General features: G+C 32.9%; 1 protein-coding gene across 2 annotated transcripts in view; it reads right to left on the bottom strand.

Annotated features, from left to right (window-relative positions):
• Positions 1–2,493: 2,493 nt before the first annotated feature.
• The window catches only part of LEPR (leptin receptor), a 159,187-nt gene continuing 133,894 nt past the window's right edge, over positions 2,494–27,786 (bottom strand). For both annotated transcript variants that reach the window (XM_025051972.1, XM_025051971.1), the window contains 12 exons: positions 26,803–27,093; positions 26,527–26,644; positions 24,912–25,111; positions 23,742–23,890; positions 22,553–22,712; positions 22,353–22,435; positions 19,154–19,370; positions 18,368–18,550; positions 16,851–16,946; positions 15,637–15,742; positions 14,628–14,703; positions 2,494–3,628 (listed from right to left, as the gene is read on the bottom strand). In XM_025051972.1, the coding sequence (XP_024907740.1) occupies positions 2,801–3,628; positions 14,628–14,703; positions 15,637–15,742; positions 16,851–16,946; positions 18,368–18,550; positions 19,154–19,370; positions 22,353–22,435; positions 22,553–22,712; positions 23,742–23,890; positions 24,912–25,111; positions 26,527–26,644; positions 26,803–27,093 (2,507 nt within the window). In that variant the 3' untranslated portion in view covers positions 2,494–2,800. The remainder of the gene's footprint in view (positions 3,629–14,627; positions 14,704–15,636; positions 15,743–16,850; positions 16,947–18,367; positions 18,551–19,153; positions 19,371–22,352; positions 22,436–22,552; positions 22,713–23,741; positions 23,891–24,911; positions 25,112–26,526; positions 26,645–26,802; positions 27,094–27,786) is intronic.

The following is a 27,786-nucleotide window of genomic DNA, read 5'->3' as shown; positions in this document are numbered from 1 at the left end:
TGGAAAGGGATAAGAGGAGATAGAGGAGCGTCATGGTTAGGGTCATAAAACCTTATTCTAGGTCCAGGATCACACACTGGTTTGGGAATTTCATCCATGTCTTTTTATTACTTGAGAATAGGTTTAAAAATAACATCTGTTCCTATTCCTCTTGTCAGTATGTAGCTCATCTCTAAATGAGAATATAGTTGAACAGGAGACCCCTACTTTTCTTGCTAAGTGTACTTCGATTTTTTTCATCTTTGTTCTTGCGGGTTTTAACCTAGGAAATCTATAATCTCATTAACCCTTAAAAATGATATGTCTTCAAATTAAGTTTAAAACCATAGTTCAAGTTATTAATTTCTGAGTTTCTTTTTCATGAAGTTCACATTTATAGAGACTGATTAGAATTGCAACTTAAGGCCTTTAAATGAAATATTCAAAATTCCTGATATACCCCTAAGTTTAAAAGTCTAAACCTATACATAGTTCAGCTCCTCTTCCTTAGATTTTTTTTTTACAGAATCTCTAGGAAGAAATGGAGACTATCCAACCACCCTGAAGTATAAAACATTCTAAATTTTACCTAAATTTTTATGAAAATCCACTATTTAATGGCACATAATTTTCATAAAGACCCAATAATACACAGTAATATGTCGGCGAAATGAACTTTCAAAAGGGAAAGTCAGAGCCCTAGAACACAGACAATAAATATAATCTAAATCTATATATACCAATAAGTCAAACTCTACCACTTCAGCTCTCTCCATGAAAGAAAGTCTTTTAGAATTTCAGTATTTCTTAAATGTTTTTGTTTTGGAACTGAAGCTGCACCGGGATGGTACTAATAATCTCAGGTTAATGTGCTGTCACTAAATCCTTTAACTCAGACCTGCATCACCCCAGTGGTCCTGGGTCTCCTGAATGCACCGTAGTGTACACATAGCGTGGCGAAACCTTGGGCTGACTGGAACATCTATCAGTTTCTCTACCATGTTGTTCTGGGGCCCAGGTCACAGGCAAAAGCTGTATCTCAGTGCACATGCTCAGTGTTTAGTCGCTAATTACATGCAGAGTGGGACAAAATGTAATTTTCTATCTCTTCTATAATGTACCTTCAATTAAATGTCGATGAGCAATATTAAAAATGGTTAACGTTTCCAAAACTTCCATATATGTTATTTCTTTCTGCTTCTTAATCTGTAAACCACTTAAAAATCAGTGAAAAAATTATTTTCTTAATTTATGTTTGTGTAGAACTAAGGCTTTCATACCACACTAATTATTCTGTGAGTTGATATGGGCCCTCAGTCTTTCTGTTGTAAGAGTTTAATCAACAGAATCCTCTTTCAGTCTAAGTATGAAACTGATGATCTTTAGCAACCCATAAGAATATTTTTTGAGAACTAAAGTATTTCTTTTGATGATGCTGATAATATTCAAATTCTTACTTATTGCCATTAAAAATCTATCCATGCAAGTTTCTTAATTTACTTTGTTGCCCAATATGCTGTCATTCTGTTTTCTTGCTATACCAAAAGCTGAAATAAACAAAAAACCTTCAAGTCTTTAAAGACAAAAACAACATCTGTGTAATTCTCACTTAATTTTCATCCAGCATTATATTTCCACTTAATAAATTTTATTTGATTGCACATCAGTTTTTGTGTTTTTGTTTAACAAATGGCAATGTAAGGAAGGTAGAGGTTAAAAACATGACTACCACTGAAAATATCTGGGTTTAAATTCTAGTTCCATCTTCCATTAATCCTGCAACTTTGGGCAAATTACTTAATCTCCTAATCTTTAAAGGGAGTGTAATAGTAGTACCTGTCTCATACAATTATGTTAATAATTGAATTAAAGTACGGAAAGTATTAAAACAATAGCTGGTTTACACAGAGAGAGAATGCTAAATGAGAAAAAAAATAGTGTACCTGCAAGTGGGAATGGAGAAAGACAATGATTCCAGAGCGGCATACAGTAACATTTAGCAACCAACTATATCAGAAAGTGTCTATGTCAACATCTTTTATAGAGAAGAGTTAAGAGACAGACATTGCTCATGTTGTCATCAAAATACTGGTTGTAGGTATTGCCATTCTAATAAGTGGTGTCATTCTATGGTACATATGTTAGATTTGACACAGAAAGATTGGTTTACTTGTCAGTCTTCACGACTATATCCCCTAGACCAAGGCTAGATCCTCTATCTGCGACATTTAGTGGCGTACCTTACACAGTAAGTGCTCAAGGCAAGTTTGTTAAATTGAAAAATCTTCAAATCACAGTCTGGCAGCACAAAATACAAATGCATCACATACTTTTAAAATGCACAAGGATGCCTATTAGGTACAAATATATGCATTGTATGTGTGTGTAATTTAGTGCAAAACAAAGACAACTCATATCCTTGAAACAACAGTAATAATTCACAAGTGTTGGTTTGAAATCTTTCAGATATAGGTGTAATTCAGAAGATTAGGTCTTTCTGCACAGGTGTAATGTTCACAAAAGATATATGTTAAGCTTATTTCTAACTAGAAACAAGTCACTGGAGACCTTTCCACTGTCGCTAGTTAATAGAATCATTGGAAGAGTCAGTCTACATTGCTAGGCTCATGACGGCTTTCTCACATTTTTTGTGTGTATATTACTGAGTGAAGACAAACAGATAACCATTAATTTTAGAATTTAAAATTTCGAATTTGACTCAGACCATTTTCTTTTCTCTCTCTTATCCACATCTATAATGGAACATATTACACATTTTATGACTCATTATAACATAATCTGAGCTGTTTCTTGATTAAAATTAGACTGTTAGATCACACATCTTATTTTCCATTATCTTCTGAGTTTGAGTGGAACAAGTCTGAAACTGAGGCATGTAAGATATAAAAGTCTTTTGACCAGAGGTTCCTACATTGAAGTTATTTTCTACAAGGTGTGAGCAACTGTCCTGGAGGATTCTGAGGTCAGTAAATAAACAGTGGGTGGGAAATGGGCATAACACCCTTGATTCATCAGTCAAAAACACAGCACTTTCTCTTTTTTTGATTGAGGTGACCCCTAAATAATAGACAGTTTTTTCATCATTATTTTCTTCAAGAAAATTTCCCTCAAGTTTCAAAAGTTTATCCAATTCTTCTGAGAATGTAAGGTGTGGTGAAATTATATTGGAATGCTGATCTGATAACATAAAAAGTGCCTGTGTTTCTAACTCCCATGAGCTATTTGAGAAAGAATCCTTTGATAGAAAATTTTTGTCAGAGAAGCATTTGCTCACTGAGCTATTTATAAGCCCTTGCTCTTCATCAGTTTCACCTGATTTAGAGTTGCTGAGCAGGGTGGCATATTTAACAGAGGATTGTCTCCTGCTTTCATTCTCACAGGTTACCTTGGTGCTCTCAGCCTCAGAGAAGTTAGCACTATTGCATTCGTCATTAATACAAATAGAACTTTTTTCAAGATCTGGAGTTGTGAAAAGTAGAGAGACCATAGCTGTTGGCACCTTCTCATCTTTATTTTTCCATGATGTATCAACACTGATATCTTCTGAAATGGTTTCAGGCTCCAAAAGAAGAGGGCCAAATGTCACTGATTCTGTATGCTTGATAAAAAGATGCTCAAATGTTTCTGGCTAAAAGAAAAGATACATTTTAATGGTCAATTGTATTAATTTTTTTTTTTTTTTTTTTTGGTTCACTGTGACATGCTTGAAGAGATGGAAGTGTGAAAGGTTAATGGTAAAGGACGTAGGTCAACCACAAATTAACTATTTTGGACTGAAACAGATATTTCAAAAATCATAAAGGAGAAGCACTATAAGCAATATAAGTCAGACAGAAAAAGTTGAGAACCATATGATTTCACTCATATATGGGATATAAGACTGAAAGCAAAAAACAAACAAGACAAACAAAAACTCATAGACACAACAGTTTAGTGGTTACCAGAGGGAAAGGGGGAGGGCAGGAGGTAAATTAGGGGTAAGGGGTCACCTCAATAAATATAATAAAAAAATATCACACATACAAAAAGGGGATGAGACTGATTTAGGTTTGAGTCCTTCTACTTCTATGGCCATGGGCAAGTACATTAATCTCTCCATCTTTTAGTTTCTTCATTTGTAAAAATGTGTTAAATACTTACTTCATGGAATTGTGATGAGGGATTAATTAAATAGTGTCTGAAAGTGCTTAGTTCTCAACAAAGATTGACTATTATAATTAGAAAATGCAATTTGCTGAAGAATTCCTAATATTTTATAGCAAATTAGATGTCCACAAACTAAAACTTTAAACCTCAAATAAAAGAACTAAATTGACACAAATTAAATGAGCAAAACCTGTCCAAAGATAGTTAAAATAATGATATAAGATATGATGCAAAGGTAAAATATTTGTGACCGACTATTAAAAACTTATACTGAGAATCTGTTGAAGACTATAGGAAAACAAGAACTAAGAATGCCTACTGTTGAAAACAATGAAAGTGAAAGAGATGATCACAGACTTTTAAATTACCATTCCTTATAAATAACTTCATATAAAAATACATACTATGGGACACGTGGAATGAAGACAAAGACACAAAATAAATGCACATTATATTTTTTATAAGAATAGTGGTTACAGTGCAACAAAAAATCCTGCCAAGCAGCTGCAAATCAAGAATCTATGCAAAACGCTCAACTCGTATAATGTAAACATACTGAAAAAATAAATGCAAAGTAAAGAATACTGTGGACACATCACGTTGAAAAATTAACAATTAAATGAAGCACTATAGAAAAATGTGTTCAATTTGTGTATCATACATATAATTGAACTTTTAAAAATTATTATTTTTAAACTAATAAAGTGAATTCAGATTTAGTGCCTGAAATAACAATATTCTCAGTTATTCTTCCTAATGCAAATAAATTCCATATAAAAACATAATTCATTTAGCATAGTTTTGAACTCTTAAATGAAATATGGTGATTATAATATTAAAGGAATAAATATACCAAACACTAAATATAATAATGGAAGAATTATACAGATGATAAAATACTGCATGATGACAATACCATGTTAACATAACCTTTTCTGTCATTCTATAAACATAATATATGAAAATAAATCTGTTCCTATGCCTAGTTTCTTTCTGACAGAAGTCGATAGCATGCAAACTCACCTATGTTTTTCAAATGATGTATTTGGCATATTTCATGCCCTCTAAAACTTCATAAGTGGTAACTAATTATTGATACCAAAAAATTTACATGTCTTCAAATGCATTCAGATGGAAGATTTTATAATAATTAATAGAAATCACATACCCATATATTATTGAAGTATATTTTATAAATGAGTCACAAACCTTTATTAAAAGTATGCTCACTAAAAAATCACTTCAATTACTATATGTGTCTAATTTTTTCAGATTTTAGAACAGTCTGAGAACACATTAAATATGTACTTAACTAGTAGGAATTAAAGAACGTCTTCCTAAATTCACACTTTAAAGAATATCTTCCTAAATTCACACTTAGATTTTACATTCCAGTGACATCTATTAAAAGTTAACAAAGGAGGAAAAGAATACATTTCTCCTGATTTTTAGTGTTATTTTTAAAAATTCAAATAAAACTGTGAGTGAACTCTAAATGCAAATGATCCATATAAAGCCTAAATTTGAATGTTATTTGGGTTCATCAAGCAGAAGCTTTGGCTTTGAATGTGAGTAATGGTTTTGAATGAGAGACAGCATGCTAAGTTCATAGAAACAGCAGGTAATCTTTTTCAGGGAGAAAAGTCTTGTCCTCAGCATGAAATATTTGTAAAAGCTCCAAGGAATCTCCCTTTTTGCATCACTGCCTACTTCCTTGCTTGCCAGAAGCTTTTGGAGGTTCAGTGTAAATAAATTAAATTTAGGCAAGAATTTCACAAGGAAGCTGAATGGGAGGCTAATGTGTTTTCTGACCTGGTCAATCTGACCTAGATATGTCAGGTCATCCAGATATGAACTGTAACTTCCACTAGCCTTTGACCAGCACAAACCATAACTCCTAGCTTTTTCTGAAATGAAATAGAAGTCAGCACTTGAGCCAATTTTGAGGCACTGAAAATGGAAATTTCCAGATTGACCAAAGTTAGCATACATAAAAGCTACAAGAGATTTAAAAGAATGCCCATTTGGGTCAGTTTATAGACTGAAATGTTTATAAGAGAAAATAAAATAAAAAATTTTGGACATAATAAATATTAAACTAAATAGTTTACTGAATTCTGCAATTAGAGTCATCGTATTTGCAAAGCTATGTGTCAGAAGTTGTAGTTTTCACCTAGTTACAGCATTGTTTACTATATATTTGATGATATCTAATAGATATGTGGTAAAAACAAGTCATAATTTTTAATTTTTTATGACCAAATGATAAATCAAAAGCCAGATATCATGAATATTACTTTTTAAACTTTAGAAGACCTGAAAAGTAATCATACATCCAAACTGAATTGCACTCAGACCCATATCTTGACCCCAAATTTACCCATCTCTTTTTAGTTATAAATCAACATAACCCATCATATTATAGTTCTCAAAAGTTCAACCAAAGTTTTTTTTTTAAATTTTCTCCCCTTCTTCAAAATGTAAAAATCTTCTAATACACTATGGAATGTTGGGACGTTGGTACACTGGGTTCATCATGATTAGACTTCAAAGAATTCCGTTCTCTGTTTAGATAAAATAAAACAAAATAAGAAAGCAAAATAAAAAATTTCTCAGAAAACAAAAGATAAAAGATTTCAAAACATTGTGTCATATATGGAGTTCTAGACTATAAATTCTTGTTATATTATAATAATGCATCTTTTTAAGAAAGGGTAAAATTTTGAACTAAGTTGGCCTCTTCTACTTTCTTAATGCATGTCTTAATATTATACTCTAAAGACAGTCTTAATTACCCCAGGAAAGGAAAAACTATAGAGAAATAACAGAATAAGTAAAAGGAGACAAAAATAAAGAGCTGGAAAAATAAAAAAAGAGTGTGGGAGAACAGTAATATTAGATAGTTTGGAACAAGAAAAAGTAAAAGATCTAACCAATATACTGTAAACTTGAAACTAATAATAAAATAAATTTTTTTAAAAAAAGTAAAAGAGTAGAGCTGTGAAAACAAAAAATTTAATAAACTGAAAAAAGAGCTAAAATAGTAAAGAAGAATAGAATCACAGAATGATTCTCATTGTTTTTAATCTAGAAAAAGAGATCTAAGAAATCATCTGCTATAACTATTCAACTACATACACAGCTCTATGCAACTATTCAACTATATATACATCTTATTCAACTACCTATACCACAGCTATATACAACTATTCAACTACATATATAACTACATACAACTGTTTGACTATAGTTATATACAACTACTGCACTAAACATATAGCAGCTATATACAACTATTCAACTATATACACGACTATATACAACTATTCAACTTAATATACAGCAGCAATATATAACTATTCAACTACATATACAACTATATACAACTATTCCAAAAAAAAAAAAAAAAGGAAGAGAGAAAGAAATTATCTGGTTCATGTCTCTTCCTTTTTTTTAGACAAACAACAGACTCTTAAAGTTACACAGCTAATTAGAGCAGAATGAGAACCCTGACTTAATTTTTTTTTCCAGTCCAACAATATTTCTATAACATAATGAAGGAAGAAAAGATATCCTAAACACAAATAGGCAAGAGAATATATTCTTTGCTTTGCTTTTTCTACTTGCTGTGAAAGATTTGAGCTGAATAATTCAAACTCTCTTCTGGTTCCTTAAAATTCAAGGGCATATGCATAAATATTAAGAAGAACAAGAAAATAAACAAAACTGAAGTCATGTTTTAGGGAACTGAAACATACACTTCTAAACCCAGTCATGTGCACTTCTAAATTAGACTTTCTAACTCAGAACTGCACCAGCTCTTCCACACTTCTGCAAGTCCATTCTAGGAACATCAGAACACTCTGCTACAGACCTGTAAGGATAGTGTTCTTTCCAGGAGTCGTTGAGCTTCTTTGGAGTCCTAGAGCAAGGTAAAGAATCTAGGATAGTCTTTGAATCACTAGGAAAAATCCATTTTGTTTGAGCTTTAACATTCCTAAAGTGCTTGTTAAATGGAGCATACTTGTGTGAAAATTGACATAATTTAGACAACAAAGGAGCACAGTTAGATTTTTTAAAAACAATACGGACAATTTGAAATTAGAGGAAGAAAATCATAGATTAGGCAAAAATGTTAAAGAAAGGGGTTAAAAATGATTAAAGTATTTTAAAAACTGTGAAATTTGTTAGAAGAAAAGCAAAGCTATTGAATTATTACAATATATTCTCCTACAACAAAAATCCAATCTTTAAGATTCTGATTTTTATTTTTATTTTTTTAAGATTTGGATTTTTAAAGTATCAAGAAAGATGGTAGAGGAGTAATCTGATTCAAGATGGCAGATTGAACGTATATGTTTTTCTTTCATCTCTGTAGAAACTCTGTTACAATGAAAGTACATGAATAAAGCAAAATATATCCACAACAAAGAAGATAATCTGAGCAGACTAAGAGGGACTAAGATTTGGAATTCATTTCTAAAGGATGCAAAATGACTGAATGGCTGTAGACCAAAGAAGATGAGCAAAGAAAGCTACAGCTCCAGTGGACTGTATCTGAAGAGAAAGCCAGCTTGCCAGATTGAATACCGTAGAGATGGTGGGTGAAGAGATGGCAGGTAGAAACACAGGAATAAATGAGAGCTGAGGCTAAATGAGAGCTGAGGCTGAAAAATGGAAACTCTGCATATGAAATGGGGCTCTTCTACCCCTCTGCTGCACCTGGAAGAGCTTTCATATTCAAACTACCTTACACACCCAAATTAATGTATTTTAAAAGCAACTAAGGAGCTAGCTGGGGAGGAGGGAGCAGCCTTGGGGTATTAGTGTCTATGAGTACATCTTCCCTCATCCAGCCAGAACCCTGTCTACCCACCCAGGGCAACAATCCCTGCCTATATGCATTGGGCTCCCAGTCAGCCTGTGCACTGTTTTATTCTTAAATATGAAAGGAAAACAAAGGATTACTACCAGATATTGGGGAAAAGTCTGAGTTAAAGAAAAAGAAAGGCCAAGATAAACAAGAGGAAAACATGATCCTAGCAGACACAAAGAATACAGGGAATAGAAGAAAAGAGAATTTTTTAAAACAAACAGACAATGATCCTCCAATTGGTATTTCTAGTAAGATTTAAGAAAACATTGCATGTATAAAATCAGAACAGAACACCCTGTAAAAGAATACTTGGAAATTTACAAATATAATAGTAAATAAAAGTTCAACAGAACCACTGAAAGAATAGGTTATGGCAAGGTCTCAATTTTAAAACAAAAAGACAAAGAACAGAGACGTGATCGTGAAATATAAAAGATCCATGCAGAGGGTCCAAAAGCTAATGAATACAGGTTCTAGAGAAAACCAAAGAAACAAGAGGAGAAAAAATTATCAAAGAAATAACATAATTTCTTAGAGTTGACAGAAGACATAGACTTGGAAGTGTCTTCAAATGGGGTCAAGATATGGGTCTGAGTCGAATTCACTGAAATTTTTTTGTTTTCTTTTGTTTTAGAATTGGATATACCACAATTTGCCTATCCATTCATCATCTGAGGGACACTTGAGTTGTTTCCACATTTTGACTATTATGAATAATACTGCTATGAACATTCATGTACAAGTTTTCTGTGTGGTTTCACTTCTATTGGATATATACATAGGAGTGGAAGTGTTGGGTCATGTGGTAATTCAATGTTTAACTGCTGAACTGCCAGACTACTTTCCAAAAGGGCTGTACCATTTTATATTGCCACATGCAGTGTATGAAAGTTCCAATTTCTCCACTAACACTTATTATCTGTCTTTTATTATAGCCTTTCTATGTAATGTAAAGTGGTATCTTGTGTTTATTTATTTTACCTAATGGCTAATGATATTAAGCATACTTTTTCCATTTGCTTATTGGATATTGGAGAAATGTCTATTCAGATCCACTGCTCATTTTTTATTGCATTAAAATATACATAACATAAAATTTACCATTTCAATTACATTTAAGTGTACAATTTGTGGCACTAAGTATATTAAGCAATTAATTGTCAATATGGAATTGATGGCAAGAGTATCAATTTGAGTCAGAAGGACCTGGGTGTGAACCAAGGTTTTTATACAGGTTGGATGATCCAGATAAGCTACTGAACCACTCTGAGCCTCAGTTTTGTCATCAGAAAATATAAGGCTATTAGGCCTATGACAGAAATAAAGTAATATGAATATGAAAGCACAGAGCTGTTAGTTAATTTGCCTCATACTCTTTATTAATAATACATGATTCATACTGTATTATTTTTCCCTAAAAAAGTAAATTTTATTTAGATTAAAGTAGTGAGATGTAATATATATACTGAATTTTAGAAGTTTATCATTAGTAAGATCCTTGAAATTATATTCTTTTCCAGTCTTCAAATATTCCTTCTATATTCCAAAAACTGATTTATTCCTAGTTGTGTTATCTGTGCACTTGTTAAGCCCTAGTAATAAACTAAGCATCTTGAGGGTTAGTTATGCTTAAAGAATATCTTATAAGATTATCAAGTATAATATTTGCAGCAGTTTAAAATAATCGGACTTATAAATAAGGGCATTCACATCCACTATAAGTACCTTAAAAACTTTTCACACTTCTTTAGTTTACCAGGACCTGAAAAAAATTGGTGATATTTTAGTCTGTTTGTATGTAATGTCTGTTAGATGACCTGCTGTGGCACAATGCTGATCTATAGGAGGCGTATGTGACACAGTGAGGTAGCGGCTAGTCTACAAACATTCACTGATTCGATCGACATCCACCAAATGGTTCTTTTGTGTCAGGCATTTTCTGGAAAAGGTAAAGATCATTTGGTGCAGGTTCAAAGAGCATTTTCCTGAGGTGGACCCAATCATTTCCCTGTCCTGGTAAACACCTGGATACCATTTTCACAGTGGTTCATGGGGAAATTTTCAGAGCTTAACATGTTGAAGAGAAAAATGTTTTAGCTTCTTTTAAACAGACAGTAAGATGGTTATCCCTTGCATGAATATGTACCTATACAGTGAAGCTTTAATTTTTTATTTAGATATTTAGATATTTTTGACCAAAAAACTCTCATATAAGAAAAATCCTCACATTTAAAAAGAAATACCTCTTTCTAACTCTTTGTCTTCTATTCTCCCTAGCTGCAGCTTGTGAATGTGCTGAGGTCCTTCCTACCACATAGCTTGGTATTTATGTGCAAGTGTCCTTACCTGGGCTCTGCCCCTCCACCGTAAAACCTTGTCAAAGTCTATACGTCTTCTAGACTTTAGCTCAAACGTTGCTTCCCCAGCATTATTTACAATAATCAAGACATGAAACAAGCTAAGTGTCCATCAACAGATGACTGGATAAAGAAATTGTGGTATATACATACAATGGAATATTATTCAGCCATAAAAAGGAGGAAATGCTGCCATTTGTGACAACATGAATGAACTTTGAGGGCATAATGCTAAGTGAAATAAGTCAGATAGAGAAAGACAAATACTGTATGATCTCTCTTACATGTGGAATCTAAAAAAATATCGAACTCGGAAAAAAAGATCAGATTTGTGTAGAGTAGGGAGAAAGGAAATTAGACTCAGTTGGTCAAAAGGCACAAACTTCCACTTACAAGATAAATAAGTACTACGGATGTAAATACAACATGGTGACTATAGTTAACACTGCTGTATGATATATATAAAAGTTGTTAAAAGAGTAAATCCTAAGAGTTCGCACCACAAGAAAAAACTTTTTTCTTTCTTATACCAACATGAGATGATAGGTGTTAAAACTTATTATGGTAATTATTTGCCAATATATGTAAGTTAAATCATTATGATGTACACCTTAAACTTATAGCATGCCGTATGTCAATTATATCTCAATAAAACTGAGGAAAAAAATGTTTTCCTATCTTTACCTGCTCGCCTCCAACTCACACACTAAGCTCTTAGCACACTGGGCTTCTTTCTTTCACTACATGTAGTTTAAAATTATAATATCATTTCCATTATAAATATATTAGTGATTATCTTTCCCAGTGTGAATGGAATGTACATTCCAGGAGTTCCTATTTTTCTGATCATTATAACCCCAGGGCCTAGCACAGCAACTGGCATAGGATAGGTATTCAATAAATAGTCCTTGAATGAAGTGAATTAATGAATAAATTTAAAAATGAATATTCTGCTTTCAAATCAGCCACCCCTCTATGATGACTTCACTGTCTTACTTCCTCTATGGTAAGAAGAATCTCTAAAAAATTGGTTTTCCCAGAGCCTAGCAGCAGCCTAGACTTACATATAAATACTCGCTATGTGCTTGTTGAACAACTGAATGAATGACGAATAAATATATGGTTGAAATACTGCTATAACTCCCAAAAATGTTATATTCATAATGGAAGAGAAAAGAGAGGAATAAATATTTTACCAACTGAAAAAAATCAGCAGCTCTGTTTTAATGAAAGGAGACTCCATGGCTTATAGTGAGTAAAGTGATAGCCGAAGAGTATCGAGGCATTGGGCTGATTAGACTAAGGCAGAGGAAGTTTCTGTAAAGGGAATAATTATACGCTAAACTAAATTGCTGCCTGGTCTGAAGATAGGGAAGTATCCCTTCTGCTGAAAGATTACAATTTAATCTTTTGCATTGTTCCATCTATAATATTATATACTTGTTCATTCATTCATTGATAAGCTGTAAATCAGTGTTTTTCTAACTGTAAATCATAGGCCATTAGTATGTGAAATATATTTAGTGGGTTGCAACAAGTATTTTTAAAAACTGAAACAGAATTTTGAAAATAGAGGGCACCGCAAATAATAAAACTGTTTTGAGCATCTTTTGTTTCAGTTCTGTATAGTTACATCTATGCATGTACTAGGTGCAAGGTCAAATGTATTTCTCACTGTGAGTCATTGTAAAAAAAAAAATATTGAAAGCCGCTGCTAGAACAGTTACTAGTAAAACAGGCTCCAAAGTCAGACAAATTAGTCAGCTAATTCTGGTTCTAAATCAAGTTACCTAACTACTATAATCTTCAGTTTTCTATAAAATGGAGATAATGATACTTATTCCACAGGGAAACTGAAAGAATAATAACTAATAATATTTACTGAGACTTTACTATGTTATAAGTACCATCTGCTTTAATCTCCCAAACAACTCTATGAGGTAAGTTCTATTTACCTTCTTTTATAGGAGAGGAAACTAAAACACTGAGAATTGAAGTAAAATATTAATAAATATAAGAGTGTATCTCGAGGATTGGCACATAAATCAGCAAAAATTATAATGACGCATTACCAACAATTCTTTAATGAAATCCTACATTAATTGCTGACTTTAATGCCTTGCCTATAGCAGGAGGAGTTCAACAAATATTTGTAATGAGTAAAATATAGCCCTTGAACTCAGAACACTGTTCACAATAAATTAAACAATAAGTCCGGGGAACTTAGCAAGGGGGAGAAATTCTTCTGAACTACATTTGTTAAAGGAGGGTTTGAGGAAAGAAGAGCCTAAAGAAAGATCTTTGCTGATGTGGAAGGATCTGTAGAGGTAGAAGGGAATAGTAAAGGCATGATCGAGGCCTAGGGACAGAAAAAAATTGGAAAGTTGGAAAGTTGACATTGTAGAGAGAAGTGATTGAGTACTAGTTTAAAGGGACTGTACTTTATCTTGTAGCTAAAAGGAAACCACTAAAGACTTTTAACAGTGACTCCTACAAAGATGCAATTACTGAGACTGCATAATAACCTCCATATGATTATTGTTTAAACTATCATGTAGCTATTTGACACGAAAACTAAATCTCTATTTCCCCAGTTTTATGGGTGGAAAAACCAATCTTGCTTCAAATTTTGAGAGTTCATAAAACGTTCGCTAACCTCAAGAATTTTCTGAGAAATTATACTATAGACATAAGTACAAATTATTTTATTATAGTGGACAAATTATTTCATTAAGTACTTTAGCTTGAAAAGAACTGTTTGCATAAGTGTAAATTTGATTATGATTTTTCAAATTGTGGTGTTTGAGGATAGGATTATTTATATCATTTTTGAATTGATTTAAATAATTATGGAGATAATTATTGATACTAAAATTAAGTATTGATTCCAGCCTTTTGCCTAAGGACAATCAATTTATACCAAAAAAGAATATCCAAATAGCTGTTCTCCACCAGATTTAACCGCTAATATTCTAATATTTGTTTTATTCTGCACTGTGACAGAAAAGATATGTATGTATATTATTAACTTTCATGTGATAAGCTACCTATTAAATTTTGTTTTCCCTGGTTTCAAATCCTTACATCCTGCTACTCTTAAATAAATAGTAGATTAGTTAGACTCATATTAAAATGAATTGACTAGAATAAGAACTTTTAAACCTTAAGAATGTTTAAAGCTCTAGAAGGCATATGGCATCTAAAATGCAATCTTATATATTTTGGGTTAAGAAAATTGAAAGGGGAACCTTCTGAAAATTAAGTCCTTGTGCCCAGGAACAATTCTTGGGGTTTGGAACATCTTCCCAAAACAGCTTTTTCATTCTAGAAAGGATAAATAAGGTATTAGAATTAGAGAAAAACATTCATATTGAAAATGTTAACAGTTAATGAATGTATAAACTAGAAACGAATCCATCAGAGCTATGCCTCAATAGGGTCAGATTCATTTTCAAATGCTATCACATGAAGATCTCTACCAACAAGCTGTCTAGACATGTCAATAATCATTATAATAATAAAAATAGCTAACACTTATTGAAAGTTGTGTGCCAGGCACCGTGCATAGGTTTTTCTCAGAGAAAATAAAATATTAAAAACAGCCATCATGCGAGTTTCAGAAATAATTCCACTCAATATGGCCCCATCAGCTCAGTTGACTGATAAATTCTAAAATCTACTCTCACTTTTTTTTGCTAGAAAACAAATGTTTCTGTAGAGACTCATCATTTGTGAGATAAATTCACTGGTCTGGACCTCTAAGCACAGAGTAATGTGGCACGCACAGAACCACAAGAAATTCGAGGCCATTTGCCAAACCAGACACACTGGAGCACCACAAAGCAGAATACCTACTAATCATAAGTGAACTGACTGCTCCAGGTAAATTTTCACCACTAAAATCCTCGACCCAAACTGTACAACTCTGAAAGCCATTTCTGCCACCTCCACGAATATACCGCCTGAAATTTCCTGCTACAGGCTTGCTATTTCCTGAATATTTATACACAGAAAAATGAATTTCTTCCATGAGGTTCATGTTGTGCAAGCAAAATGGAATTTGGTTTTCTAATAACAGACCTTATATGCTCTGGTTTCTCTTCAGATTGTATAAATCTTTTGCCTTTAACTAATAACAGACCTTTTCTTTTTATGCCATCTTAATTATACAAAAAATATGTAGAATACTTTAATGTTTCTGATTTCTATTTTAAACTGAAGTTTAAATATGCTGAAAATTCTTAATGACTACAGTACCTTTGATGTGACATTAACAATGTTCCAAGCAACAAGATTGAGGAGGAAATAATTATTGGCACAATTATATATAGACCTGCATCATTCTGGTGTTTTCCAATATCATCTGAAAAAAAATATATGATTCAGAAGCTTGAGGAAATAATATCTTTCTGTACCAAAAATTTCAAGACTTTCTGATTTCATCACAAGTCTATATTACCTCTAAAACATAAAAATAAAAAAGAAGATAAAAGTATAGTTGTGATCACATTAACAAAACAATTATTTTTTTTCAGAATTACGCTTATTGTAATCTAGCAAAACATATTTTCAAAACTACTTATTTGCCAACTCTCTCTATCTGATCATTTCTAGGTTGCATGAGCCAAACTGCCAATTAAAGTTGTTATAATGACTGTCTCAGCATCTGCTCTGCAGAAGACCACCTACAACATCAGCCAGTCTCTGTCTTGTTCACTCCAGACACATTGACCTCCCTGCTGTCTCTTGAACCACCAAGCATGCTCACTCGTCAGGGCCTTTGCACATGTTATATCCCTTTGCTGAAATGCTCTTCCCTTTTGTACTTGTGGGGCTTTACTCAAATACCACCCGCACAGAGAAATGAGCCAATTTTGGCCATCTTAACTAACGCACCACATTTTAAATGTATTCCTTCATCTTACTTTTCTTTTGCTTCATGGCACTTATTTCTACCTGACATGATTTGTTTATTATCTGTCACTCCCATTACAGTACTGGAGGTTAAGCTCTGTAAAGGCAGAGACTAATGTTCGTTGTTCAAAAAAATATTTACTTTAAAAGACCAATTAAAATTTACGAACTTACAAACATATGCCCCCAAACATATTGTTTGGGAAAAGTGCATTTATATTAATTGTACCAAAAATTAATACTTTCCTAATTAATTTTTATGAAGATGTATTTTATTACATAGCTGTGTATATCCATTTATTTTATTTCATCAACTTTTTACCCAATTTGAGACTGAAAATTTTACTTACCAATATAAAAATTCAATCCCATGACTGATTATTCTCCTTCTTACTACCACCATGGAGCCATGTGCCCTTCCCACATTGCCCTGTGACATCTACATACGACTCTAGACTCTTCCATGATTCCATTAGAAGAATAATAAGGTGGCAACATTGTTACTAAATAGAAAGCCACACAGCTGTATTAAAAAAAATAAAAGTTAAAATTTTTACCTCGGGCAAAACTATTGATTATCTTCGGTTTCCCCACTCCTTCCATAAATATTGGGTGAAGACTGAACTGATACTTCTCAATGGGAATAAAATAATCTGAGGAGAAAAACATATTAAAGGGTCATTTCTACTGAATTAATACAAATGAGTGAAATCCATGTAAAAAAATTTATACGACCATACTATATTTCCAAACATAGAAATTACTTGTTATGTATGGATGTAAACTGATGATTAAGAAAGTTTCAAAAACAACCTACGCACTCTAAATTCTCCTAGTAATGACAATGATTTTACAAATAATTTTTTAAATCTTACTCAAAGATAAAAGATAACAATCTTTCAAAGGTATGTTCCGGTGATAGCCACTTTGTTCAAGTTCAGGGTATATGAATTGTTTTGTTTATCTGTCCAGGACAATATGCTTTACCTCCTCTCCTATATCCCCCAAACCAGCAATATTCCCTTTACATAGGAATTTAGCTTACTTAGTTTCCCCGTTCAAGGGAGCTGGGAGACTAGAGTCTTGTGAAATCCTATACAAAGTAGATGGGGGGTAAGGACCAGGGATCTCCTTGCAATATCCAGGAGTCTAGATTCTTGGAGGATGACCATCTCTATAACAAAGCTCAAAATGAATCTATGAATAATCTTTTGTACAAATGCTACTAATATATAATATTCCACAAGGCATAAATCTCTTAGAAACTTAAATGCTATACCACATGGTTTTAAGAAAAGCACAGAGAGTAACAACCTGGACAACAGTGGTAATGAAATGAATTTAGTTCTCTATTAATAATTTGTTTCTATTTACCTTAATGCTAAATTCTAGGTCTTTAAGTACTCAGGATGACATTGTATAATAAGATCATGGCAATCCTCAGCTTCTTTATACTTAAACCTTACCCAGACTTGGAGGTGATGTGTGGTGCACTTAAACTTTGTACTTTAATCTCCTCCTGGGGTAACTGGTCTACTTTTGGGAGTTTACACTGGCCTATGCCCCTAGGTCCTGGATCCTTAGACCTTCAGCCTGGTACTCTCACTGCTAGCGGAATTATAAATTGGCACATAATTTAGGAAAACAACTTGGCAGAAGATAGCAAAAGCTATTACAAAGTGATTTAAAGAAAAAAGTAAAGCCGGAAGTGATGTAAATATTTTCAAATAAATAATTTAAGTAGATTTTGGAATACAATGCTATGTGATCATTTAAAATAATGGTTAAAGGGACTGGGGGAAAATAGAAACATGCTTGTGATATATCAAAGGAACAAATCAGAAGAAAAATGGTAGATAATATAATATGATGACAACTGTAAAACATTTAAATGAAAAAGGATCAAATGAAATAGAATTAAATGTTTGTGGTAAGGTGATAAAATTACATGTATTAAGATGGTAATATCATCTATATTTTTGAAGTATTAATTAACTGGCTTATTAATTTAATTAATCATTTATACTATCGTACTAATCCATAAGAGAAACTTATTAAAGTTCAGTAAACTTACCATGGACATAATACTTCTTAACAGAGGAAGGGATTCTAAGCCATTTAATTTCATTGTCTTCATTAAGAATTTTCCACTCAAGAATAAAATACATCAGATTGTAATCACTGGGTGATAACGTCCAGGAAAGAATCACACAACTGCTGTTTAAAGGATAAGCACTGAGTGACTGCACAATATTTACTGAGGGGAAAAGAAGGAAATTTATTTTTAAAATCAAAATTAATAAAAATCCCCTAATATCCCTGAAGAATATATAACTACTAGAAAAAGGGAGAAGGAAGAGAAGGCAGACATTTACACAGAGATACAATACATGACTATTATTGTTTTATTACAAGAGTCACATAAGCAGAGAAATATAGAAATATATGCTATTGAGGAAAAACAAGAGTCTACCAAACATATAAAAAAGTGATTTGGGGGTATAGTGAAAAAGGTGTTCTCCACTAGAATACTGTACAAGCTTATTGATCATCTTAATTCCCTCCAAACTTTTTTCTCCTGTTGGTCCAAAAGGTCTAAGTATTAGATTTAGTAGAAAATTCACACTTATTATAATACCATTTCAACCATGTTCTACTACATGAAAATCCAAGGACTGTATGACAAAATTAGAGTGCAGTTTAGTTTTTTATTTTTCAGACAAAATAAATAAATAAATCAAGCGGAAAGAGAGACTTCTAGATTCAGAGAATCACAGGCTTCTTAGAAGACCATTTAGAATGGAAGGAGTTTGCAAATATCAAAGGGAGCAGTAGTTTCCTAGCCTGTACCTTTTCTTACCTTTGCTCATAGGCCATGAGAATGTTAAATTAAAGTTTGCAAAAGAGGCACCAATTGAATTGACGGCCAGAACTGTAACAGTATGTGCTTGCTCTGTCCACAGGAAAGTGAATTTAGTGTGATTTCCTACATCTTCTGACCATGTTCCATTTCGGGAAGTATGATGTTTTACCATGTATCTTCTCACACTGCACAATGAGTCATTTTTCATCAGGGGCTGTAATAAACATAGAAATTGATTAGTTTGAGGGCTACAGTGCTTTTTATACCAACGAAGTTCATGGAGCTCTTATTACATATTTCCCATTGGGAGGCAGGGGTCAGACCAGAGCAAGCATTGCCTATTTCCAGGCTGAGGTATGGGGAGTGGGTTAAGGGTAGGTCCACCTCTGACCAGAGGCTTGGGTGGGTATGGACCACAGGAAACTTATTATCCTCCTTCTGGTTTTTTTCTTAAGATTCAGAGAATAAATCACTGAAAGATAATGAAGTATGGATACAAACAGATAGCTTTTCTATCAAGAAGTTTCACTTTAATTCTAAAAAAAAAAAAAAAAAAGATTGCCAGGCAGTTGAGAGTTTTCTCATCTAAAAAAAAGAAAAAAAAAAAAAACCTTCTGATTTTATAAAAAGAAAGCTGAAAAGATGTTAATCATCACATATATTAATCCCAATAAGTTGTCATTCATTTTCCCTTCCCCTGATATGCTGCCACTTCAGGTAACAGAGGCTATTAGGACAGTTTATATGGCGCTCAGAATTTTCATCCTATAGTTTAAAAAAATCATACCAGGTCACTGGAAATTTCAGTGGAAAATACTTATTTAGTTCAATTCTACAGAATATACTACTTCACCCATCACCTTCACCTGTTTCAGGTAAGAATAAGTGCTGCCAGTCCTTGTAAACCTAAAGAAAGCTTGACTCCATACAATAGACTAGAACAGTGCTTCTCAACTTCTTTTTTTAATTTTTGTCATTGAGATTCCTATATGTCAGAAATATCAGAGAAAAAATAAACATAAATGAACACATAGACATGTATATCTAGAGGTTTTCGAATAATCTCGATAAATGGGGAATGAGATTTTTACAGCCACTGCAAGAAAAAAGGGTCTGAAAAGTAAAACATATTTTACATTTTGTTTTTAAAAATCTATGTCAGTTTCTAAACAGATATTCACTTTTGTAGCCATCAATTAAAAATAATGACAAACTTCCTTACTTTTTGGTACTACAAAGGTACTCTAGGCTCATCTCGTATATTTTCTGCCTCAGCCCTATAACTAGCCATTTTTCAAGGAACCTTAGTTCTTTTTATTGGAGGATGGTATTAGGAACAAATCTGGGCATGCTCCTTACTGCTGGAGTGCTGTTATACCAAGGCTTTCTTGGTTTACAAAGCAAGGAAGTCTATGTGTGTATGCTAAGCCCTGTATTATACATATCTATAAATATTTCTAAATGAATCCATATTAAGCTAAACAGGAGTTTCTACTGGTGTCTCCAACGCTAATCCATTACCACATGGCTCATTCTGGTCTTTTCCCCCTTATTTTCTATAACTAGTTCAACAGAGAAAAACCTAGGTCCCACCACCCACATCCACCTCCTTAATTAGTCAATCCCAGTTTATGCGTATAGTGGTATAAAAACTGTTGACCCCCATTCCATACTAAATAAGTTTATCAGCTAGAACCTGGTACACACATACTGTTTCCTTTGGCTTTAGTTTTAAGAATCCACTCATTTACAAAGTTACTTAGGCCTACACCTTTTTCTCTCACCTTTTTTTTTGTATTCTTGTAATATAGTTAGACATTCTTTTGTCAGTCTAGATTCCATTCCAGAATCTTCCAACCTCCTAAATGATTTATTTCTAATTTGTATCCAGTAGGGTTTCTTCTTTGTGTTATAAAGTTCTGTGGGTTTTGGCAAATGCATAGTGCTATGTACTCACCATGATAATATTATAAAGAACAGTTTTACCAACATAAAAAAAATCCCCTGTGCTTCACTTATTCAAACTTTTTCCCCTCAGCCGAACTCCTAAAAAACACTGATCTATCATCTCTACAGTTATGCCTTTTCTAGAATGTCATATAAATGGAATCATTATGTAGCCCTTTCGCATGGGCTTCTAGCACTGAGCTACATGCATGTAGGATCCAACCTGTCTTTCTGTGGCTTTAGAGCAATTTCTTTTTTATCACTGAATGACATTCCATTGTATGGAAGTACCACAGTTTGTCTATCCACTCAGCTATAGAAAAACATCTTGGTTGCTTCCACTTTAGGGGGATTATGAATAAAGCTGCTATGAGCATGTATGTGCAAATCTTCATGCGGACACAAGTTTTCAAATCAGTTTGATAAATATCTAATACTATAATACTGAATCATATGATAAGACTGTTCTTAACTTTGTAAGAAGCTACCAAACTATCTTCCAAAGTAGCTGTACCATTTTGCAGTTCCACCAGCAAAAAATAAAAGTTCCTGTTGCTTTGCATCCTTGTCAGCAATTTTTTTCATTTTTGTGGATTTTTGCCATTTTAAGAAGTATGTGGTAGCATCTCATTGTTGTTTAAATTTATAATTCCCTAATGAAAAAATGATGTTTGCTATGGACCGAATGTTTGTGTCTCTCCACAATTCTAACAAAACAAACAAAACAATCCATTCACTTGGGATAGAAGTCAATTCATTTGGAAGAGAGAATGCTTTGAAAATTGCTAGGCTGAATATCCATTGTTTATGGAAATAACCACTGTTTATATGCCATCATACAAAAAGAATATCTCTTGTTTTAAATGCCCTTGAGGCATGTAGGGAAGGCCACATTTGCTTTGTTTAGGATTAAATATAAATAGAATTTTTGGACTTGAAGGAACACTAGATATCATCTAGAACAATCCAACATTTTTACAGATGAGGAAACTGAGGTACAAAGAGTCTCAGTGACTTTGCCAAAACAGAACTGACAGAACTATAACATGTTAACCTGAGAATAGAATTAAAGTCTCCCATTGTGCTAGTGCTTTCTCCACTACGGATCTTAGCTCTCTGCGATCACGTTTCAAAATTTAAATGAAATATGAGATTGCAGAGTCTAAAAATGACAGGATTGTGAACAATGAAGTGAATCTTTTAAGAGTATAAAGGCAAATTTTAAGAATAACATAAAAAGCAGTAATACCTTCCAAAGTAAAGTGACATTTCTCTCTTTTTTAGTGGTGTCTTCATCAATTATTCTCCAAACTTCAGGTCCTCTGACAGGAACTGCAAAATGACAAGGAGCCTACATTGTACTTGTGTTCTTGGGAGGAGTGTTTTTCAGTCATATTTGAAACTGCACACTTATGCAGTTTAAAACACATTTACAAAATCTCTACAGACCATTTATATCCATGACAACTGTGTAAGCTGGAATACTCCAATTACTCCAATATCCCAGTCCATCCAGCCTCTTACAGCGCACCTGAGCAGCATAGACTGCACACAGGTCTGGCACGGGGAGGCTGGCAGATTTTGATTTGGCATCATACACCTCATACATCTGTAAAATAAATCAAAGCATTAGATTGACCATTACTAACATACATGTAGCTAAAGAGCCCTGAAGTGCATTTTATTTTAAACCTTAACACTATTTCAAAATTAAGAAGGAATTGTCTTTGCGTCTTCTGGCTTTGGAAATACTCATTTTAGGCTTAAATCGTGCATCCTTTCAAACTAAGGATTGTCTTAGTCCTCTTATTTCCTTCTCATGACAAGCTTTGGACTGGTTCACTTGCAACCTCACCTCCCAATCACCCTCTTAACCCTATTACTAATTTTTGTCCACTAATCCTCTATTCATAAAAACTTTAAAGAATTTTAAGCCAGTGGTAGTTTAATAGGGCCTGCTATAATGAATCTCTGATATTCAGTCTCCCAAATAAGCAGGTAAACAGTCACATTCATTTCAGTTGAAATCATTGTGATCTAATGATGTGGTTAGGGTTCCTGATAGTTCTAGGTCTTTGAAGGTTGCCATCAGAAAACTGACATGGCAAGTCACCACATGCACACTTGCCACTGGTATGTTTCTGGTCTTTTAATAAAAGTAGCTTCTTCCAAAATGTGTTCCGTTGAACATATGTGTACTAACGAATATTATTAGATGTTAGAGGAAAAAGGGTCCTTAGTAAATGAGTATGAGAAAGACAAGATGAAATAAAGTTACAAATGTTTCTTTAGTGCAGGACCTCTCCAAACCTTTAATGTGTAATATACTGTGACCCTAAACTAGGGACATACAGGGATGTAAGGTTTCCTAAACTTATTTAGCCACGTGATCATTTCCCAAAGAACATTTTGAGGGACCAATGTTTTATAAAACTCACTTTGGAAAATGCTGGATTGTAGGAAACTTCATTCCTTGAAAGGGTTAAATTTAGAGCAATCTATTTAAGAAAAGTAGCTACGGAATACAGGAATATGTATTTTTATGCCAAAAAAATAAATCTTATGTAATAAAATTCTTAAATGTTTTAAGAAATACATTTAATGAAGCAAGTTAAAGAAATTTCTAGGTAAAAGGTACCTTCCATTGTACTTCGTTTCTACTTAAACCATAACGAATCTGGAACTGAAGATTATTCTCTGGAAAAAGTGGCTTTTCCCAAGATATTTTCAATAATCCAAGTTTTACAGTAAATTCTGCTTTGACTCTAGATGGAGGCAGTGGTTTCACTAAAAATTTAAAAAACAGTATTATACAACAGTAATAATGTTGAAAAAGCATTATTATGGTGTTATGATTTTCATACTTTATATTTATAAAGCAATATTTCTCTTTCAAACCTTTTTCATTCTTTGTCTCATTTAATCTCCTACAACTTTATGAGATACATATGAAAGGGATTATCTCTATTTTGCAAGTAGATAAGCTGATTTAAAAAAAATCAATACATGTCACGTCACTGCAAGTTAATAGTAAGACCTGATTAGAAATTGAGCCATTGGCTCCGAATGCAAAAGATACCATATCGAACACATAATAAATATCAATAGCAAACTGTTCTACATAGAGCTTGAAGTAAAACAAAAAAAACATGCACTGCATTCATTTCCACATGTGTAAGTTTCAAACTCTTCTCCTATTCTTTATTACTAAGTATTTCGAGGCCAAAGTCAGAGCAAAGATTTCATAGTGAAACCACGGGGATATATCAAATTTTCCCAGGGCTCTCTTAATCTTTTGAAATCAAAATATCTTTTATAAAGAGTGTTTAAAATATGATGTTATCATATTTCTCTATTTTCTTTTCTTCACTTCAGTTTAGTTATTTTGAACTCTTTTGCTCCTACGCAGCTTCATAAAGCCTTGGGTTGTTATTCAGATTATGAAAACTATCAGAATACCAAAATTAAACTTTTAGATTAAAAACACCAAATGTTTTCATAAGTACATTGGGAGAAAAACATAAAGTAGTGCATTATTTAGAAAAATATTACTAAATTTAATTCCTAATGACCAATATAGTTCATCAAAAAGTATGTGAAATACTTCTATTGATTAAAAGTTGTTTGATAAATAATTTAAAAACAAAACTGTAAAATTTTCTAAGGCTGATTGTCTTCTCAATTCCACTATAAACAGGAAAAAAAATTTTTAATCTAATATAATCAGAAAATGGTAAAATACCCTGAATTGACCTAAATCCAAACATACTAATAAAAATGAAGACACACACAACACAGTTTAACATACCCACAGAATCAGGAACGACACATGTGGGGATAGAATCAAGTGAACCCAAAGAGTGATTGATCCTAATCCACATTGTGTAGCCAGATAATAGAAAGATTGGGTGAAATATGCATTCATAAAAACCATCTCTCTGCAAATGGCAATCTTTGGGTTCGGATATGGCATGAATAGATGGAACATCAGAACAGTAAAGTCTGCTCCTTGAAAGATATGAAAACAGTCAATTAATATACAACATTGATGAAAGCAGTCAGATACTTGAGAATTCTGCTTTGATGTTTAAAAGGCAGAGTTTTGGCTCCATCTGAAAACAGTGTTTTTAAATTCCCAGCTACATTACAATCTTGCCTTTCCACAAAAAAAGACAGTAATCTTTATTAAATATTTCACTAAGTGGGGATGCAAATGATATAAATGACATTGCTCTAACAAGGAGATAATGACCCAGCAGAGATAGAACCTATAACACTTTGAAAGCTAAGCTAATATTGTACCAAAGTGATACAATTTAAAAGGATAGATCATAATAGTAATGGGACATTCTTGAAATGGGAAGGAAGGTAAATTCCTTACACTTTCAATATGAATTAAATTCCAAGGTAAACAAAACACGGTTGATGATAAATTACAGCTGAATCACAGTGTCCTCTAATCCACATTGTGTAGCCAGATAATAGAAAGATTGGGTGAAATATGCATTCATAAAAACCATCTCTCTGCAAATGGCAATCTTTGGGTTCGGATATGGCATGAATAGATGGAACATCAGAACAGTAAAGTCTGCTCCTTGAAAGATATGAAAACAGTCAATTAATATACAACATTGATGAAAGCAGTCAGATACTTGAGAATTCTGCTTTGATGTTTAAAAGGCAGAGTTTTGGCTCCATCTGAAAACAGTGTTTTTAAATTCCCAGCTACATTACAATCTTGCCTTTCCACAAAAAAAGACAGTAATCCTTATTAAATATTTCACTAAGTGGGGATGCAAATGATATAAATGACATTGCTCTAACAAGGAGATAATGACGCAGAGATAGAACCTATAACACTTTGAAAGCTAAGCTAATATTGTACCAAAGTGATACAATTTAAAAGGATAGATCATAATAGTAATGGGACATTCCCAAAATGGGAAGGCAGGTAAATTCCTTACACTTTCAATATGAATTAAATTCCAAGGTAAACAAAACACGGTTGATGATAAATTACAGCTGAATCACAGTGTCCTAATATTTTCTAGTTGAAAGCAATATAATTTTTAAAAAACCAATTCTTGATTCCTATATGAATCATATAGTCAAGTATATCATTTATTTTTCTCAGAGAAAAAAATCAAGAAAATATTTTTTTTATAACTGACTCCCTATCAACATTCCACGTTGGAACATACAAAGCACTTCTCCTCTTCTTTGAAATAGCCCTCTGCCACTATTTGCTCTGAATATGGCATTTCGATGGCTACAATAGTAATTACTGTTTCCTAATTAAGTATAATTCTACCTTCCTCTTTCAGGAAGGAAATCTACAAGTCTACTGTTAAGGTGATATTTCTATGGGAAATTGTTATCTCACCATATTCTCAGAAAAATAAAAGAGCAAAAATAATACATACCTATGATATCTCAACTGCAAAGTACTTCCCACAAGTGATTGGATTGCATTGGTTGACCATCTGCAAGTCATTTTAGTTAAGTAGCCATCAGTTTCACATGATATATTGATATTGACATCTATTTAAAACACATTAAAATATTAATACAGAGCAAAAAACACCAACAAATTTTAATGAAAATAAAATTTCCTTACATCTTCAATGGAATTCTAACATAGGGTCTATAATAAGAGTTTGCCTTGTGGAACAAAATGAAGAAAACCTCAGCATCCTTACCAATCACATATAATTCAGCATAGCGATGGTGGCACTCATACTCATTGCAGCAGTACACTGCATCATAGGTGAACTTCCCTCGAGGTTTGGTTGCATTCAAATTGGGAAAAGTAACTTTGCTAACATGGTCATCTATAACATTATACTGGCTTTCAGGAATCTTCTCAGCTAAATTCATCCACCAAACAATCTTTTTTGAGGAAACAATTTTGTTTTCATTTTTGTAGATGCAGTGAAAAGAAATGTTGGACCCAACGCTTGTCAGAATTTTAGGTGGATAGTATATGACATCTGTAATGAGGTAAGAAAGGTAGAATATCAGAAGAAGACAGAACGCATCATGTAAGTAATTGACACCATATAAAAAAATTCATAATACATTCAGAATTACATTACCAAAATAAAATGAGTGTTAAGAGATTGCAAAACTGTAATTGCCTGTTTGTGCAGTTAGTGTCCCAAGCATTCCTATTCTCAAATGACTTGAGCTTCCATAAATGTCTTCAGTATTTTCTAAACATAGAGATTTATTTATTATAAAATACGCATTAGTGAGCAATAGTCACTTGCTAACTGATAGGTAGAAAATTAATGAAAACTAAATATAGTCTATTGCACAATAACATGTCTTCCATCAGACTCTGAGAACCAGTGAAGCTTAGGGCGAGTTCTTAAATCGCTTGTACTACAAAATCCTGGGAGAAAAAATGGTGATTGCTATTATCTCATTTGGATACGTGTAAATTTCAAGTTAGCGGGTAAAGTAAAGAAATAAGCTTTAAATAAGAAAAATAGTTAGGAAATGTAAAATTAATGTTGCACCGATATACAAAGCAAGTCTGTATATTACCAATCGCAGTATTGTTTTGAGTTGCTTAATGCCAGTTTCCTGTGGTTGAGGACAAGAGAAACCAATATTTTCTAAAATATCATTTTTAATGTCTATATACTATTCCATATTACTTTTTCAGTTTTCTATTGTTA

Source organism: Pteropus alecto, unplaced genomic scaffold (genome assembly GCF_000325575.1).
Source record: "Pteropus alecto unplaced genomic scaffold, ASM32557v1 scaffold25, whole genome shotgun sequence".
NCBI lineage: Eukaryota > Metazoa > Chordata > Mammalia > Chiroptera > Pteropodidae > Pteropus > Pteropus alecto.
Note: the sequence above shows the minus strand (reverse complement) of the source record. Positions and strands in the feature narration are given on the sequence as shown.